This window comes from Alternaria rosae (genome assembly GCF_020736505.1).
Source record: "Alternaria rosae strain MPI-PUGE-AT-0040 chromosome Unknown BKA58scaffold_12, whole genome shotgun sequence".
Lineage (NCBI taxonomy): Eukaryota > Fungi > Ascomycota > Dothideomycetes > Pleosporales > Pleosporaceae > Alternaria > Alternaria rosae.
Genome location: NW_025763581.1, coordinates 387,559 through 406,481, shown reverse-complemented (window position 1 = coordinate 406,481; position 18,923 = coordinate 387,559). Strand labels below are relative to the sequence as shown.

The 18,923-nt window shown below is 53.0% G+C and overlaps 5 protein-coding genes across 5 annotated transcripts; 3 read left to right on the top strand and 2 right to left on the bottom strand.

Annotated features, from left to right (window-relative positions):
- Window positions 1-425: 425 nt before the first annotated feature.
- On the bottom strand, window positions 426-1,675 carry BKA58DRAFT_58079 (signal recognition particle, SRP19 subunit). Its single transcript, XM_046175565.1, has 2 exons — window positions 1,583-1,675; window positions 426-1,528 (listed from the first exon to the last, which is right to left on the bottom strand). Exon 2 carries the CDS (start codon window positions 1,508-1,510, stop codon window positions 749-751), a length of 762 nt encoding a protein of 253 aa, XP_046020548.1. The 5' UTR covers window positions 1,511-1,528; window positions 1,583-1,675; the 3' UTR covers window positions 426-748.
- Window positions 1,676-3,464: 1,789 nt separating this feature from the next.
- BKA58DRAFT_325521 (pyridoxal phosphate-dependent transferase) lies at window positions 3,465-5,181 on the top strand (the record flags this gene model as incomplete). Its single annotated transcript, XM_046168013.1, has 5 exons — window positions 3,465-3,912; window positions 3,962-4,311; window positions 4,367-4,813; window positions 4,865-4,943; window positions 4,994-5,181. The coding sequence occupies 5 exons, from the start codon at window positions 3,465-3,467 to the stop codon at window positions 5,179-5,181; spliced, it is 1,512 nt and encodes a 503-aa protein (XP_046020547.1).
- Window positions 5,182-7,354: 2,173 nt separating this feature from the next.
- On the top strand, window positions 7,355-9,839 carry BKA58DRAFT_57952 (kinase-like domain-containing protein). The gene is made up of 5 exons (XM_046175564.1): window positions 7,355-8,298; window positions 8,346-8,427; window positions 8,479-9,289; window positions 9,336-9,432; window positions 9,483-9,839. Exons 1-5 carry the CDS (start codon window positions 7,489-7,491, stop codon window positions 9,720-9,722), a joined length of 2,040 nt encoding a protein of 679 aa, XP_046020546.1. The 5' UTR covers window positions 7,355-7,488; the 3' UTR covers window positions 9,723-9,839.
- A 1,020-nt stretch (window positions 9,840-10,859) lies between these two features.
- On the top strand, window positions 10,860-12,403 carry BKA58DRAFT_369754 (Mis12 domain-containing protein; the record flags this gene model as incomplete). Its single annotated transcript, XM_046168973.1, has 3 exons — window positions 10,860-10,986; window positions 11,145-11,492; window positions 11,594-12,403. Exons 1-3 carry the CDS (start codon window positions 10,924-10,926, stop codon window positions 12,401-12,403), a joined length of 1,221 nt encoding a protein of 406 aa, XP_046020545.1. The 5' UTR covers window positions 10,860-10,923.
- Window positions 12,404-12,805: 402 nt separating this feature from the next.
- Window positions 12,806-18,705, bottom strand: BKA58DRAFT_414907 (uncharacterized protein; the record flags this gene model as incomplete). Its single annotated transcript, XM_046172517.1, has 8 exons — window positions 12,806-13,612; window positions 13,706-13,849; window positions 13,897-14,419; window positions 14,465-15,404; window positions 15,716-15,806; window positions 16,798-17,979; window positions 18,029-18,195; window positions 18,399-18,705. The coding sequence occupies 8 exons, from the start codon at window positions 18,703-18,705 to the stop codon at window positions 12,806-12,808; spliced, it is 4,161 nt and encodes a 1,386-aa protein (XP_046020544.1).
- Window positions 18,706-18,923: the final 218 nt, after the last annotated feature.

The window sequence follows — 18,923 nt, the reverse complement described above, 5'->3', positions numbered from 1 at the left end:
GGGGGCTGTCACAGACTTCGAGGCTGAAAGCTTGAACGGTGAGCTAATGGGGCTCGGTTCTGGGTAGCGGGCCACCCACGTGAACTGAACCGCATGCATACATGACGCAAAAGTATACCAAGTATCTTGTAGTATTTGAACATGCGTGTGCGCAGCTAGGAGGCACGATGAGGTGGCGATGCTATGTAAGGATAGATAATCAGACGCAGGGTATCACGCGGAATATTGTTGCCAAGTGGCGTAGGAACCGGGACTTCGCATGCCGGTCGGAGTATTCGATGGCGGATATGCAGCAGCTAGTGGTATATAGTGCTGCAAGGAGGTTTCCGTGTGCAGAATGCACATAGCTAACGAAGCAGCGGTGTGCATATTGATGGGATATCGAATCATGTCGAGTCGCGCGTCGACAGAAGGCCAAAAGAGAAATTCTAGACGAAAAATGTAAGAGCAGCGCAGCAGATGTAAGCAATGCAGGCGTTAGTGCCACGCAGAGGCGAATTGGACAGAGCGAAGAGGTATTGCTGTATGATTGTAGATGGTGTTGATTCGCTAGTCCTACGACAAGAGACGTTGGTCGTTCATATCGGGACGGTATCTAAGCGCGCGGTGGAGTGACATGTAGGATGTGACGACAGCCTCCACCATGCATGGCTGCGGCGCAGGTTGTGTGACATTTGCCGGACTATTGGCGTTTAATTTAGGCGAAGTAAGCGCTGAAGCACAGATGGCGATGGCCCGGGATGCTGATTCACTTCTTCTTTTTGTCCTTGATCTTTTTCTTTGACTCTGTCCCGCTGCTTGCGCCGCTGCCTGCCTCGCCGCCCATCATCTCTCCCATCATATCCTGTAAGAAGTTCTCACTGACACCGCCACCCGTTAGGGCAGGTGAGTGTAGGGGGAGGATCTTGCTCATCTTCCAGCCCTTTGGTATCGCTGGCTCCGGCATCTCCTTGGGCATAGGCAGACCCGCGATAGGTAACCTGAAAGGTGTATTCTTCTGTGTCGGATTTGCTTTGAGGGCCTGGGCGATGAGGACGTAGAGATGGTGCTTGTTCTTCACATCGTCGTCCATCAATTTGCCTTCATGCTTGAGAAGGACGCGCACCCTGCCGGGGTTGGCCCAGTCTTTGGGGTGAGTCTTGTCAGGCTCAAAGACAGTCCGGAGACCCAAGTCGGCAGCAGCGTCGGCCATCTCCCGCGCCAGAGGGTTCTCCACCGCAAGCTCCTTCCCCACGCGACGCCCTTCAGCCCGTGTCCGTGACTTGTCAAAGTATATGGGGTATAGACATTGGTAGTGCTTGGACTTTTCCCGGTCCGTAGATGTCGACATGGAGGGCGATTGCGGCTGCAGCATCTGCGATTGGAGCGCCTGCATCTGCGCTTGTGTCGGCATGGACTTGTTGCCCGTGCTGGGAATATTATTCGCGTTCATCAGAGCGGGTACATCGTCGATGCCCATCTCTGACGGGTCGCTGTCCGAATCGCTGACTTCTTCGACGCGTGGATTCATCGTGGCTTCAGGTCAGTCCTATCTGGAGGTTAGGTTGCATGCAATGCCAGTGTCCCTCGGGCCGTCACTCACCTTGCCTTCTCCGGTATGATAGAATTATCGCGTTGTTGTGAAGGCCGCCTGCATGTCTGGAAAGATGTGGGGGAAGCTAAACGCGGGGCTTGGCTATGGAAGAGGCAGGCGCTTCCGACTCGGCTCGGCGCTTCGGCGCTTTTCTTCCAGCTCCGCATCACGGCCCGGGCAACTGCTCTCGTCCCGACGGACAACTTCATCGCTCTAGCACCACCTCCCAACACTGAGCTGACTCTCTCTCTCACCGCAACTTGCGGCCTCTAAGTTCATCAGGTGACGTCTTGGGACCCAGCTAACGGCCTGCCGGTATACGCAGGGTCTGACCGTTATCACCCCGCCCCACCACCTCAAGCCCGCCCGTCGGAAAAGTACCTCCCATTTCGCTATCATGGCACCTGACCTAGCGTCTAAATTTATTGTCTGCCTCATTGTATACTCCCGCGCTAGTGCCAGGATCTGCAGTTAGTCGATTGTGGCAGCTGGTCCGCGTGTGTCCAGCATCCCAACCAACCATTGAAGCGTTGATATACCATTCCTCTGATCAGGCCTTTATGATGAAACGCGGATGGGTCGCATGGATGTGGTTGGCCTAGCCATCCCATGCAGTAGGCGTCAGCGTGTGAGTCGAGTCTTTCCCTCCAGCACATCCTTGCGCTGTCCTGATTTACAATAGCGTAGTCCGCATATTGAGCCTGCCATGACAAAATATCAGTCTAGACATCATAGTAGATCACGTCAGGTCATGTCTACGCAATCGAAGGAGTACTAACATTGCGGCCTCCAGGGCTTCTGGCCCGTAGAATGCGCCGGTACTCGCGACACTACGCATAAGGGCCTTCTCGCTTCTGGCAGAATCCGCGATACTCCCCTCGTGTTCAATGCCGTCACTAACCAAGAAGGAGCTCTTGGGTTCTATACACTAGGTTCGGTTACACAGGACGAACAGCTAAAGCCTGATCCGATCTTCCTGGCACCGGATTGCATGCGGCCGCAGCGGCCTCGTCGATCCCAAACCCCGGCGTATTTCCACACTCCACTTCTACCATGTGGCAATGATGCAGGCGTCGCAGCCGTTCGCGAGCCGCTAGAGCAAAGCGTTGTCAGTCCTGCATTGCATGCGTGTGCCAGCCTGCCCATGTGAGATACGATGGAGAATCCGACAACGACGGCCTATGCACGCACCACTCGCGTTGGCCCTACTAACAACCGTCCCCGTCTCCTGGATAATCTTACACCGCGCAGCATATGCAAGGATAACTATCTATGGTTATTTCTGGTTTTTGCCCTGACATCGAGGCGACAATGGCCCCTGATCTTACACGATGCGTCTTCCTGTCACGTCCGGCTGACCGTCCTTTTATCATCTCGATAGCAAGCAAAATCTGGTAAAACAGCCACAGTCTGCGCCGATTGGCTAATCAAGTAAGCGGTTGACCGTTGACTCTCCACAAGGATGAATAAGCATAGGATCCTTTCACTGCATCCTACATACATATCTATCCACCTGGAAGCCAGTTTTGAGCCGGCATCGTTTCTGACACTAGTTTTCACAAATTTGGGTTCCCCGGACGGCCCGAACTTAAGGCTGAAGATGGTCTGCCAAGAATCAAAGTGTGGTCCTAATGACCCTAAGCCTGATTACACCGCAAACGCTCCGCTCCAAGAGGACGCCTCACCCGTCGGGATACCATACGCGTCGTGGTTAGCTCACGCTACTATCAATCGACTATAAAGTCACGCATCGTGCACCTGCGCTTCCAGTCTCTCCAGGCATTGTGCGAGTTCATTTAACACTGCACACACCGTTTCCTATATCAATCTTTGCCTTTCCCTCCAACAACTGTGACTACTACTCACTGTTGCCAAAAGCCAACTTGCAACGATGGCACCGGCTTTATTGATAAACGATGGCGGCAGTTTCAATCCCGCATCCCAGAGCAGCGTCTCACGTGAAACGATGGATCAAGCTCCTGCACTAGTCACTTCTCGCAGCCGTCGAGCCCGCCGAGGTTGCGATCATCTCGGTAGTCCTTTACTCAAACGCAGTGCAAGGGGTCCTCCGTTGTTCCTGGAAGGCGCCGAGGGCAACTGGCTTTCGGTAGTAGATGGAGAGAAGGCCTGGAAGATCTTTGACGCATCTGGAGGTGCCGCTGTAGCGAACATTGGTTATAAGGACGAAAGAGTGTTTGAGGCTATAAGGAAGCAACAAGAGTCCGGTGTTGGGTATGCCGCATCGATGAGTTTTTACACTGAGATAGTGGGAGATTTTGCGGACTTTCTTCTTGAAACAACCGATGATAAGTTGAAAGAAGTGGTGTTCTATGGTTCTGGTAAGATGGCTCCACATTCCAGGGCTGAGACCAAGCTGACAATCATCAGGCTCTGAAGCTAATGAGGCAGCACAAAAGCTAGCCTATCAGTATCACTTCAAATTGAAGCCGAATCCGCAACCTCAACGCACCTGGTTCATTGCTCGCGATCGTTCCTATCATGGAACGACTCTTGGGGCTCTCGAGACCAGTGGACACAAGGCCCGCAAAGAGGTTTATTTACCGATATTGCCTAAGAAGACGCAGTTCATATCCCCTTGCAATCCTAGCCGCGACATGAACAAGGGAGACTCGGTGGCTCAATACGTTGGGCGACTTGCAGATGAGTTGGAGCGCAAGATTCTTGATCTTGGCCCTGAAACAGTAGCAGGCTTGGTGATGGAGCCTGTTAGTGGCGCGGTATGTTGAAGTGACTCTTTTTCCCCGCTTATTCTTTACTGACACATGGCTACAGTCACTCGGATGCGTTCCCGCATTACCAGGCTACCTTACGGCGATGAAGCGAGTATGCAGGAAGTACGGCGTGCTCTTGATTCTGGATGAGGTCATGTGTGGCATGGGTCGCACCGGCTATATGCACGCATGGCAAGAAGAGGATGTTGTCCCCGATATCCAATTGGTAGGCAAGGGCATTGCGGGCGGCTATGCAGCCCTCTCCGCGATGCTGGTCGGGCCACTCATCGTGGATGCCATGGGAGACAACGCCTTTTCCCACGGCCAGACGTTTCAGAATTTCCCGACTGCTTGTGCTGCCGGAATGGCAGTTCAAGAGATTGTCCGAGACGACAACCTTCTAGAGAATGTTCGGGACAAAGGGGACAAGCTCATGCAGAAGTTGCAAGCTCGTTTGGGCGACCATCCCAATGTTTTCGACATTCGAGGAAAAGGCCTCTTCATAGGGGTAAGTCTGACCATCACCTGCTAGTCACGCTGCAACTACTAACAAAGCCAGATCGAATTTGTGCAAGATAAGCACATCAAGGCAGCTTTCGATCCGGAAGTGGAAGTGGCTTGGAGGGTACACGAGCTTGGTAAGTTCATATTGTCCTAGCGAAGATCTCATCGCTGACCATCTGTGCAGGATTGAAGGATGGATACAATGTGTACACGTACCCAGGCTCCGGTACCGTTGATGGCACCCGTGGTGACCACATCATCATCGCCCCTGCATACAACGTCACTGATACCGATGTCGAATTCATCGTAGAGCGTGTCAGCAAGACCATCGTTGACTTCTTTGAGGAGCTCAGCGTCACACCGAAGTTCTAGATATCGACGTCGAACCATCTTAACGACCGCTGGACGATGGCCGCCACTCGATCATATTTCCTCGGCAACGAATGATTACGATTTTCCTTAATTTCTCTCTTTGCACTGCACGGAAGGCCTTTGTGATCAGCATGTGCACGGCGGCTCTATGATCATTTTCTGGGACTGACTGTTTGGATGCTGCATCTTTTTTACGGTACACTCAGGATCATCTGCAAAACTGCATTGGGGCTGCTGTCTGAACCATTGATCGCAGTTGAAACGGGTATTAGACTATAGACCGAAAGCGTATTCGCGTGTTAGAAGCCGATAGTTGTATGTTTGTCGTTCTTCCTCTATCAGTATCCGACTCTATGTCTACGTTCAGGTCTTGATCATGGTCTTTGTTTAATACAAACTATGTAAATTGTGACAAAAGTTCAATACTTGCATACCATGTCACCGTATAAAAATTGACTACTTCAACATGTTGAGTGTACACCACGACTTCAGCACTGGGATCTAGTGACCCGTGCGGCGCACGGACCATTCACCAAATCACGACTCCGCCTTGGCGCCTAATCACCACTTGAGCAGGAAGGCGCAGACAGCCGGCTCCCATCTTCCAGAACCTCAGCATTGATCCGCAGTGACATAGCCAGAAGGGCAGTGCAAGTACTCAGGCCTACGAAATTGTAGTGTAGGAGTGGGGAAAACGTTGGGGGGCCATGACGTTATCCTTTGAAGCGGAGTGCAGCGTGCATCGAACCTTCCATCAGCCAAGCCAGTGGGATAGGCAGAGGCAAAGAAGCGCATCCGAATGGGCGGTACTGATGAACTGCGGTAAGAGAGGGCTCACATCAGCGTGAGGGCGTGTGCCTGGAGGCTGCAGATAGGTGAGAGCATCAGAATAGGAGGAATATTGCGTCATAATAAAGAAGCAACAGAAGGAAGTGCAGTTCCACGTGCGGCAGGGGCCGCGCCTTCCAAGGTTGTATGTAGTGATTATCCCAGCTTCGCGAAGAACCGGGAATGTGCATCTAGAAAGCGGCATCGCGGGAATAGCTGAATTGGGATGGACCCTGAACACCTCGAACTTTGATCACAACAAATGTGTCGAGAAATTCATCGGGTTGTTGCCATGCCATCATGTCTTTCGAGGCGCTCGTTACGTACGCTGGTAGAGGCTCGTCGACTACTACCACAGTAACCAGATGACATTGTAGGTACGTGCAGCATCGCAGATCATTGTCTTGGTCTTCTCGTGACCATGGGCGTTGCCTCACTTTGCAGAGCGGTCACACAAGGGCTTTGTTTGATGGGGAATGGGCTCCGATGGTGCTAGAGCCGCACGCGGTGTAGGGATTAGTGTTACGGAGGTCTTTTGATTGTTGGGTGGAAGTCTTGTGCAGCGGTTTCAGTCAGATGTCTGCGACGTGCGGGTGGTGGTCTGGGCGCAGTTTGGCAAAGAGAGCACTTGGGGGCGGGATGCACATGATGGAATGTGCATAATGAAGACGGTGAAGGTGATAAATAGTTGATGATTAATGACTGATATTGGTAAATGTTTTGAGTACGAGTGAATCCAGACAGGTCGAGTGGAGACGGCTTTGCGCTGAGGGTGGGCAAGCGACCGAAGACATATTAATGGGCTTCGGGCGGCTTTTCTCTTTCACCAGGCTAGATATCGCCAAACGCGCTGCAGGCACATGACCTGGTTGCGAACATCTAGCAGCACAAGACAAGCGCTCTGCGGGATTAACATCATCAAATAGAGTCGAGCAGAGCAGCGTCAAGTCTTGGGCCGCAGAATTAGGACAAGGCAGAGTTCGGCGCGAGACGCGAAAGAGAGACGTCGCTGGCGTGCCGCGAGAAGATTGAACGAATGACGCTCCATGTGGACCGCACAGGCCGGTTCTCACCACAGACTCCGCAACAAGTGTGATCTCAACCTCGCCTGCTTCCACCCGGCGACATCAACGCTTTCACACCTCCCTGGCATGTCCGACACCCGCCATTCTTCCCAGCGTGCACCTCCATCGCCCTCAAGAGTCTCGTAGCCCGCCCCGGCACTGCCTCCAGCCGCGGCTACCAGCACCTCCGCAGCACCATCTACAGTGCCCAGGCCTGCGATAACGCCTCTGCTGGCTACGAGCCCGCGTCCCAGCACGCAAAAGCGCCGACTGAGCATCCCGACGACGACGCTCCCCCAATTCGGCGCCCCCGTCGCGCCATTTGGCCGCCTCACCGACGTGCTTGGTCCGCTTGCCTGTGCAGACAAGTAGCGTCACGACGTAGGCTCTCGCACCCCCAGAGACGCACCCAGCCATGTCGACGCCCTCGACCGCCACGGCCACACTCCCGCCCCATCACCAGTTTTATTCTCACCACCAGACGTACCAGCCCAGCATCACCAATGCCCAGATAGCCAACGGCGGCGCTCGGATAGGCAACTCGCTCTACAACGGCTACGCTAGCGCTTCCTCCAGTTCAGACCTTCGCCGGAACGCGACTGCCCACACACGACACCCGCCCCAGCTGCCGCCCATCTCCCAGGCATCGCCCATCGACATGAGCGCGAACGATCCGGGCTCGGCCCACCGGCGGCGGAACCCTGACTGGGCCGACTTCTACAGGAACGGCATCCCGAAGGAGGTCATTGTTATTGACGACGACGATGACGACGACGATGAACCCCAGCTGCCTCCGCCTCGCAACCACGCGCCCTCATCACGCACTGCGACAAACCCATCCGCGCGCCATACCGACAAGAAGCGCAAGACGACCGCATCCACGGCATACGACCCCGTCTACAACCAGCACACGTCCTACTCCACCACCCAAACACCCTACTACGACTCCCCCAACCACTCGCTGTCCACCGACAGGACCACCTCTGCGCTCAACACTACGGCGCCGACGTCATTAGGCTCGCAGGTCAGCAATGGCCATCACATCTCGCCTCTCGACAACAGCGCAGCGGGCCAGAAGCGCAAGCGCACCCGCGCCGTGGTGCAGGATGAAGCAAAGCAGGCCAAAAGACGAGAACTGGACAACGACGACCCCTTCAGCCTGTATCAGCCACCGCCCAACCCGGTGATCAAGGCGAAGGACGTCTATGTACAAGTCGTCCCAGATGTAAGACCAACGCCTCCTCTCCCAGGACCTGAACTGACATGCTCTAGAAGTCGTATACCAAAGACCAAAAGGTGGACGATGACGATGGCCACTACATTGTAGTACCAGAGGCCGACCTCACAGAAAGATGTACGCACCCATTGTTACAACCCGAAGAACGATACTGACAAAGGACCTCAGACCAGATCACAAAACTGCTCGGCCAGGGCACTTTTGGCAAAGTCGTCCAAGCCTACGACAGACGGAAAGGCACAAATTGTGCCATCAAGGTCATTCGATCAGTGCCCAAATACCGAGATGCCAGCCGTATCGAACTGAGGGTACTGTCAACATTGGCATCCAACGACAAGCACAACATCAACCGGTGTATCCACCTACGAGATTGCTTCGACTTTCGGAACCACATTTGCATCGTCACAGATCTCTACGGACAAAGCGTGTTTGACTTCCTCAAGTCGAACGGCTTTGTCCCATTCCCCAGCTCCCACATCCAAAAGTTTGCAAAACAGCTATTCACTAGCGTTGCCTTCCTCCACGACCTCAACCTCATCCACACCGATCTGAAACCGGAGAACATCCTGCTTGTCAACAACAATTACCAGACTTTTACGTACAATAGGACTGTGCCGTCATCGTCAACAACAGTAAACCGGACAGCGCGGCATCGCAAGGTCCTTCTGGATCCCGAGATCCGCCTCATCGACTTTGGATCGGCGACCTTCAACGACGAATATCACTCCTCAGTAGTCTCGACCCGTCACTACAGAGCACCTGAGATTATCCTCAACCTGGGCTGGAGTTTCCCTTGCGATATCTGGAGTATAGGATGCATCCTGGTCGAATTCTTCACTGGCGACGCCCTCTTCCAAACGCATGACAACCTCGAGCACCTGGCGATGATGGAGGCTGTCTGCAGTGGCAAGATTGACCGAGACATTGTGCGAGCGGTCTACAAGCAAGACCGCGGTTCATCACGCAACTCGTCGAGCTCGTAAGTAGACACGGTGCCATTCTCATGACGTTGCTAACATCTCTAGTGCTGCGCGATACTTCAAGAACTACAAGCTCGACTACCCCAACGCAGACACCAACAAAGCCTCGAAGAAATACGTCAAGGCGATGAAGAAGCTTCCTGTACGTCCATCTACACCACCTCACTCAATCCTCCATCTAACTTTTCACAGGAAACAATACCAGCCCACACCGACTTCAACCGTCAATTCCTCGACCTCCTCCGGCGGATATTCGTCTACGACCCCAAGAAACGGATAACAGCCAAGGAAGCACTGCAACACCCCTGGTTCAAAGAGTCTCTCATGGACGACGGAACCGAAGCGCACAAGATCCGTCTCGAGCGGGAGAAAAAGGCCCGCCGCCAGGAAGAAGAGCGAAGGTTCCGTGATCAACAATCGCGAGCGTATTGAGCGAATCTGCAAACTTGACAGACACACACATTACCCCAGTCTGGATGGATCGGACGAACGGACACAGTGTCTTTGTATAGATTAACAGACTACCTAGCTCCGCCGCGCTTATAGGATTCACGGGCATGTGCAGCAGCAAGCAAACAGTATGATAATTGGGTTGATGGGCGGTGGGTGGTATTGTTCTTTTCTTTGGCTTCACATCTACTGCATTTACGACAGCGACATGAACGCATGGAGAGAGAGAGAGAGAGAGAAAGAACCGCAAAGGGTCAGACTAGGTCTCTTTATTCTGCTCTGGACTTGATTGGCGTTTTTATTGTGTTATGGATGGATTACACCAATTATCCTCTCTTGTGTTTTTGTTCGTTTCTTCTGAATGTGCTTTCGAGCCGATTATGGGAGAAAAGTATTACTGTCTTTTTGGCTTGTCTTGTCTTGCCCTGCGAGTGCTGCGTGCGGCATGAGATCGAGAGACAGAAGAAGAAGAGGCGTGTATCTTACTCAACTGTGTTGAAGATGGTGGTGGGTATGATCTACCTTTACCAGAGAGAGGAAAGAGAGAGAGCAACTAGCTTTTCGTATGGACGATATCAAGTCGTGCTGTACGCTTGTATAATTTAGGATTTTCAAGCTTCGATGCTTGGTGTATGAAAGTAGTGGTGTGGCTAAATAGGCTACACTTTATGGAAGGATCTCATCTTTGAATCACTGTTTGTGCTCATGTGAGAATTTGCCATGTTGGTGATGTCGTGACCAATCCATATCTCGCACCATTTACTTTTGCAACATCGCCAGGGAACAAGTGCTTGCAGTCAACTCCGCGGACGCACCCAGGGTGGGTGGGGGAGGCGGAGGGGAGGAGGAGGGGAGGTGGTGGAAGTCACTCTTCTGCAAGGTCTCCTCAGTCCTGTATAATCACTTGCGTAGGTGACTGTTTTTGTAACTAACCTTCACCACTAGAAGTCCCATCTTTTGTTAAGTGCCTTGTAATGTGAAGGAATTACTTTTGACCCGTCTTCACTGCGCGCATCCCAAACCGGCAAACCAAGCGACCCCACTAGCGCGAGCCCTCGACCCTTGTCTTCCGTCCAGTCAGATCCCGGACCCGCAGTAAACACGTCCCTCGGCGCGCGCGTCGCAAACAACGTGGTTGACGACATTTGCGACAACGACGACCACGCTACGACGAAACGACAAGATGGCGAGCGCAAAGCAGCAAGAGAATATGCTGCTTACTGAGCACTTTACTTGGCCTCCTATTGTACGTATACATACTGAGCGAGGGGGGTGGGGTGGTGGGAGGGGAAGTAGGTGTAGACGGAGTGTAGATGGTGTCTGCAATGCCTTGTAGACACTCCACGATACCTCTCTTCTAATGATTGGACCTTGTTCTATATCCCAAATCTAACATCAATTCAGTCCCTAATCGACGACATAATAAACGCCATAAACGAAGTCCTCTACCGCTGCACCGACTCCTTCGAAACCGGTCTCTCCTCCGCCGACCCCTCCCTCCTCGGTTTCGCCGACCTCTACGCCTCACAAAACCGCACGCCACAGAAAGACGAAGACGGAAACGATGTATACCCAGAAGCACGATTGGAAATTGAGGAGGGAGTGCTGAAGCTAGAGACGCTCATGGAGAATGCCGTGGACAAGAACTTTGATAAATTGGAGATTTGGACGCTGAGGAATGTTTTTGCGTTGGGGAGGGGGAAGGGGCAGGATGAGGGGCTGGCGGAGTGGGTAAGGTTGGGGCATTATGAGGTATGTTCTCTTTCACAGCAATAAACCACAGTACACAGAGGCAGTAAAAGGGCAGGATAGATGGAATAGGCAAGACGAACACAACACTAATACCCAACCAGAACCTCGAACCCCCCTCCAAAAACTCAACCCTCACCCCAGAATCCCTCTACACTCTCCGCCGCAAACTCATCGAAACGCAAAAACTAAACGCCGCTCTCCTCGCCGAGAAAACCCGTAACGAGACGCAAATAGCACGGTTACGCGCCCTTCTCACGCCATCTACCTTGCCGAAACGCGAATCCCTTACTTCGACATCAGGAAATGACAAGCAGGAGGGACAAGCAGCGCCCTTCGCCTTCTTAACGCACGCGCCTGCTGCGAAGGAAATAGGCATCCAATCTCTACCTCACCAACAACCGAGTACCGCGAACGGGGAGAAGAATGCAGAGAAACCCAACAACGACACAAAACACACGCCCCTAACAACACACACATCCTTCACCACGACTCAACTACCCTACCTGCGCCAACTCCTCGCGAGTTTGCAACCACATCTCGCCAATACCGCACTACCTAGCAACACCACACCCCACAATTCACACTCACACGCGCACGCTCAACAGCAGCCAAAAGATAAAGAAGAATTAACCCGCGAACGCAAGATTTACGTTGAGAGTCAGAGTAAACGCGTACTGGAAAGACGGGGCGTGGATACTAAGGATGGCGTGGAGGGTGTTTGGGAGGGTGGGAGTAGGGTGGGGAGTGAGGAGGTTAGGGGGTTGGAGGGTTTGGTTGAGGGGATGGGTAGAACAGGGGAAAGCAGGGCTGGTGGTGAAGGAAGGGGAGGGCGGAGGGAAGAGGAAGAGGGGCTTGAGGGGATACAAGAAGGGGACGAGGACGAAGAGGAGGATCCTATGGATACAAGTTGAGTTGAGTTGGGTGTGTGGATCCGATTTTGCTGGGCTGGGATGGGTTCATGGGTTGGAATGGGTGTTTTGGCGCTTGGAGATATACCAGTGTGAGGAACTCTGTGGTACTGGAGTCATTTGCACTATTCTTCATGTGAATTTCACATTTTTTTGGCGACAATCTTCCATTTGTGTCTTTTTTTTCTTTTTTTCTTTTGCTATCATACATGGACATTCGTGTCACAGAAGATGCAGGACGTGCAAACTGTGAGCTGTGCTGTCGTCCACTACATACGTCCCAAGACGTTAATCTTGCCTCGAGATCAGTCGCAGGCGCGCTCTGGAATAGACTGAACATGTTCTTCGCTACACGGCTTCCGTCCACAAAACCACTCTCAAGCCCTCATCCTTTCCAATTCCACCCTAGTACTCCACAACCTTAGCCCTACTCCTCAACTCCTCGGGCACCTCCTCCGGCGCCACAATACCCATCCTCATCGCATCGCCCCAAACAAACATCGCGCGATCATTAGCATACGCCAAGTAATCAAACTCCTCTTCATCCTGTGGTTTGAAAAGGTCAGCATCCTGTTCCGCTTGTGATTTATTTTGTCCTTCAAGTGCAGCAGCCCGTTCCTCCACCGTCATATTCTCACTACTCACGATCCCTGCCCCCGTCTTCTCTTCTGATCCTTCTTCGGCCCCCGCCTCGGCACGTATCTCTGCTGTGGCGCTGTCGAGCTCTGCTGCTGAGCCGCTGGGATTGGCGGAAAATGCATCTGCATTTGCTTGTTTATCCAAAGCGTCGAAGTCGGGGAGACCGGGGACGTGGGCTTGCACTATGCCCCAAGCTACCCACATGGCTGAGTTGGCGAGGCGCCAGAGTTTAGTCTCTGCGAGGAGGCGGCGGGTTTCTTCTTCGATTTGGCGTTCTGCGGCTGCTTCTTGCTCTTGGTACTGGGAGCCGGGTGGGGCGCGCGAGTCGAGCATGAAGGCGGAGATGTTGCTGGGGGCTGCGGTTGCTGCTAGGGCGGTTGTACTTCCTGAAGATGGTAGGGGGCCTAGGTGGGGGGTAGCGGGGTTGGATGTGTAGCCTCCAGCTGCTTTGTATGAGGGATTGTGCATCAGGTATGCTCGGATGAAGCGGTGCTGTTCCTCGACGGTTGGGTAGTACTTGGTGTTACATCTCCACGGTACTTCGGCGTCGTGGTAGTTGTATGTCCATTCGGTCTACACCTTGGTAAGCTCTTGTATGCGCGCAAAACAAGCCTCGAATATGTGAAGAGTGGTAAACGATCAAGGGGGTGAAGGAAAGTATCTTACGAAGTGGTTGGCAAACTCGAGACCAGGAAGGTTCGCGTTTGCGTACTCGAAATCGATAACCACAAGCTGCTTGTGCTGGTTCGCTGGAAGTAGTAGGGGCGACTCACCCTCTGGAACCATGCGCAGGATGTTGCCATACTGGGTCTACACTGGGTCAGCTTAGGAGGCCTTAGTAAAGTAAAATGACCTACGTCGTTATGGGCAAAGATCATGCGCTCGTTAATCTTGTCTGCACCACCGTACTGTTCCTCCACCCACCTGCGATATTTCTCAACCATCTGCCTGAATACTGGCCACTCCATACCACATACGTAACCTCGCTTTTTCCACTTGTCGCCAGGGGCTTGCGCAGGGTCTTGCTTGCTCTCGCGAACCTGATCATCCAGCCAGGTGACTATCTGCTCACAACGGTCAACCCACTTATCCCAGTTTTGCCATACGAACGGGCCAGCTTCTCGCTCTTCTTTGAGAAGGTCAATGCCCTCGTGTAGCTCTCGCATGCGCTTTGCAATCTGCTTTGAAGTCTCTGCGTTACGCAGTTCCTTCGCGGTCAACGGCTTTGCATGGAGGAACTCTTCGAAGCGGCCATTGGTGAAGGTACCAAGCAGACGTGGACCAATACGCTTGCGAGCGAGGCGTGTAAGAATCTGTAGTTCAGACTCTCGATCGATCAGATGCTCTACTTGGGGACCGTAGATACGTAGCAAAAGCTTGCTAGAAGGTGTTAGATATGTCTCTCCCACATTTAAGATAACTTACGGAGGAGGATTCTTCGGCCTCGGCTGGCCGTCTTCTCCCTGCTCTTGAAGTTGTAGATTCTTGGGGGGAGAGACAACGTAGACAGCGTTTGTCAGTGCGCCACTCAGCCTCTGAACATCAATCTCATTGCTCTGCTCCATAGATACCTTGCGCCATCCCTTGAGCTTCAGAGTATGAGCTAGACGGAGAATCTCAGCTCGGAACTTGGTCCACGCCTCTCTCTCCTTGCGTGCTTCTTTGTCAGATAGTTTTGGGGCCGACTCGCTATCTGCTTCATCCACGTTGTATGCCATAGTCTTCGAATTATCTAAGATGGCCTCGCAACTCGGGACCAGCTGGTCTACAGACTCGAAATAGTCCGTGTCGAGGGAGATGGCAGAGTGTCGCTTCAAGCCCGTGGAGGACCTACGGAAGTGTTGCATCCTCTTCTTAGCATCGGCTGGCTTCATAGCTAAGGTCTTCTCGAGGATGTGTGCCAGTTGGTCGAGAGAGTCCTCACCGTGGGACGACGAAGAGCTGGTCCTAGTAAGCGGGATAGGCTCTTCAGTTGTCTCGTCAGGTACAGTCGATGACTTTTCCTGAACAGCGCCCTCCTTGGCGGCTTTGCGTTTTGCCCTTCGCACATGACGTCGGCTTCGTTCGTGCTTGAGCCATGTGCCTACCTGCTTCAACAGGTTCTCGTGTGCGTGCTGTCCATGGGTAGCATCGGTTGAGCTATCAGAAAGCAAGGAGGATAAAGACGGGTTACCCTCAGCTGGTACACCCCTGGTGGATGATGACAGACGCTCGACTGAGGGCCGACCAGATAGTTTCTTTTTACTAACACTTGCGGGGTAGTGCTTTGCGGGCCTATCAAGATCCAAGTAATCCCTCTGGTCGAGTTCCTTGTTCTTCCCAATCATCAGTGGAGAGATGGCAGTATCGTCGGGAAAGGACACAACTGTGAGCACATGGTTAGCAGTTGTTCGTTAAGCACTTGGTAGGTGAGATGACAGTGTATCAGCTAAACATCTTGTTCATTGTTCTCGAATATTTCAGTCGCTGTCAGTGCTACATGCGCATAGCTAAGCCATACCCAGACTTGTGTAGACTTGAGATTAGACTCAGCGTTTGAGCAAGAGGGTTGTTAGTCACTGCGGAGTCACGTTGGTCTACAACTACCTCGCTGGTTGAATCACGATTCCAAAAAGTGACATGACTCAATTGCCAGAGCTTGCAAGTCAAACAGTAAGGAAACGAACAAGAACTGACTTTTGGTAGAACGCGGCGACGCGCCATCCACTGGAGTAGCGTTGTGCGAGAGGGCAGACGAGTCGCTTCGGTGGGGGACGCTGGGCCGCGACTGCTCATTGGAGGAAGTCGCCATGGCGATTACCCAGGGCAGGCAACGAGGTGTGCGGAAACGAAGTAAGCAATATCGGCCGCGTCGTAAATTGAAGCTCGCTAGACGGTTCCGAACGTGCTGGAGTCAGACCACAAAATAGGCGTGCCCAACTTGGTGGGTAGGAACGGCGGGTTGTTTGGTGGGCGGTGTTATCGATACCTAGTGCGGCAGGAACGCCAGAAAGTACACGCGAGCTCAGGGTCCACGTGCCAAGCTGATTGGCGGTAAGGATACCGGCGAGAGAAGACAAGGTGAAGAGGAATGTGAAAAGTCTCGAGGAGTCTACACCTAGATCTTGATAGAAATAGACAGTTTAGAGGTAGAGCATCATCATCGCTGGATCAGACGGCAACGTGGTGTGTAGCTGGTCCCCACGCTATCTCCAGAGCTATTGGGCAGCTATCGGCCTCCGAGGCCAGTCTTGGCAGTCTACGTCAGGGTTTGGATACACAAAAACCTGCCATGAAACTTGGACACGAAGGTGCTGAGCGCCATGTGGCGAATTATCTTCTGGCCTTCACGCTCGAACTTGAAGTAATTTCGCAAGGGACTTTGGGTGTGCACATTGGTCGGTTCATAAATCGACAATGGTGGTTTGCCAGGGCCGATTCTCTTCATGTGCTCTAACAGTGGATAGCAAGTATCATAGAGGCCTGATCGGATCAAAGAAAAGGCAATCCTGCGCCAAACCCTAGCACCGCACAACTTTGGGATGTATATACAAACTGCTTTTATTGCAGTCTCTGCCATGTCCCAGTCAATGTAACTACCAAACCCATACCCAGTACCAGAACGCCTCGCTTTGAAACCTGATTATATATCGCAACACGGAGGATGCTCTGCGTCCTTCCAAGCACTAACACTTCAACGAACAAGTGACTCATTTGGCCCATTCCACTGTCTCCAGTGCAAGCATGACCAGAAGAAGAGTCGACGGCAGGATCCAGACAACGTAGCTCTGGAACAGAATCCTTGACATGGCACCCATGTACACGTTGTTGATCTGGCAGATCTGTGCCAGCTGCAGCGCACTCGGTGCACCGCTGAGTAGGAAGCAAACAATGATGAAGATCGGGTCGTCGAGAATACTGACAGGCACATACTTGGCGGTTAAAGCAAGCATAGGTGCCATGAGAAGCGTCGGGATAAGCATGCGACTGACGAGGGAGGCAATGACAAGCTTCTTCTCAACACTTGGGTCTTCCATCGAGTGCTGGTCCTCCTTGGGAAGGGTGTTGCGGGCAAGGTTGGCGCCTAAGACGACCAAGATGAGTGGGACGGCGACTTGTCCGCTCTGGTTGACAGCGCGCGTGACGGAGTTGCTGACAAATGTTCCTGGGTCGAAGAAGAGGTGTTGTAGCGGAGGAATAGAGGCGACAAGGATGGCGATCAGCATAGCCCAGAGGGGAGGGTTCATAAAGTCCCAGACGCCCTTGAAGAACCTTGACAAGACATGGCCAATCTTGGCAAGAGGTCCCTGGAGCCATGTAGGAAGGGCATTGAAGACTCTGTTTCCAGCGCGGGTTGTGGAGACAGAAACGGTACTTGCAGAGCGCTTCAGTGCCATGCCCGCTCGCTTTGGCATTCCCTTGATGCCTTTGGGAGCATTCTGCTTCTTCTTGTGTGCCTCAAGGACACCGTTGAGATGACCGTTGGCATAACCGTTGCTGTTCCCGCTCATGTCACCCTGACCCGGAACGGTTGCGTTGCCGTTGGTGGGCGTGATGAAGTCGGTCTCTGCCTGAGCGTCACGGTTGAACAGGGAGTCTGAGTCGGACTCGTCGGAGTCAGCGGAAGTAGCGTAGCTGGTGACGTTGCCAGATTCGTAGTCGGAGTGCGAGTCATCGAGAAGGCGTTGCGCCTCGTCATCGCTGTACTCTCCGTTCTCGATGGCGCTGTTCTTGCCGCCATCTTCGTCTTTGTAGGCACTGGCGGGCGCGAGAAGCACGTTGAAGCCCCACGTCCATCGCACGAGCTGGCCAAGTTGTTGGAAGATGAGAAGGTAGAGGATACCGCGCGCGCCGACATCGTTGTCGTTGTCGCCTGGAACTTTGTCCCAGTGCAGACCCGACAGTGTTTTGGAGAGGGAGATAACGAGGGAGATTGGGAGCGAGTTCGAGTTTCCGAAGACCTGAGCATGTCAGTTTATATTGTTTGTCTGCATAAGCAATGCGACATACCGCCATGGCGACAACAAAGTTGGAGGCTCGTTTGTTAAACCTGCATACTTTCGATACGATAAGCGCGGCGAGGTAGGATATGAGTGTTTGAACGATGAAGATTACGGGAATGACGGCCAGATCAGCCAGCTTCTCGGCCGTCAATTGTGATGCGAGTTTGGTAAAGACTGGTTGGACGTTAGCTATTGTCGAGGTTTACGAGGCAGGGCGTTTTCGAGTGATAGCAGCAAACACAGACTTGTCAAGTCCCAAGGTATTCAGCAGGCTCTTCAGTGCGAATGTAGAGCATGGTGAGTACCTTGTGACTACTGCCTGTGTAGGTGCAAGTGATACGAGCAAACGTCGTCGTTATCGGAGGTAGTCCACTTACTGAGGCAGGGCGTAAACAGCTGCGTGTTGAGGTTGGCGAGGAACTTCTGACTTTCCGCGTCGAATTGGCCCATTCGCGCGACAATGTATCCAGGCGCGCTGACGCAGACAACTTCCATTACGGCCTCGAAGACAAGGAGGGTGAGGTTGGCGAAGTCAGGATGCGAGCTGTGCGTGTTGCTCTTGAAGACACTGAACATGCCATTGTCGCCGTACTCGTAGGACTGAGAGGCCATGGCGACGAAATCCGAGGAGTAAGTTGGAGGGCTGCGCAGGCGCAAAGCCTGGGGAGCCGAGAATAAAGGCATAGCAGATGCCGTTGATGTTGTTGGGAAGGCGCAAAGGCGCGATGGGGACGGAAACACACAAGTTATCTTGAAGCGCACCGCGTCTTGGCTGAGAACGCGCTACGAGCGGAGATCGACGTCACAGCCCGCTCCAGGTCTAGCGGAAAGGCAAGTTGAGCCGCGGGCCCTGCAGGAACTGTACGAGCAAGTCTGAATGGGTTAAGGAAGTCTTTAGGGAG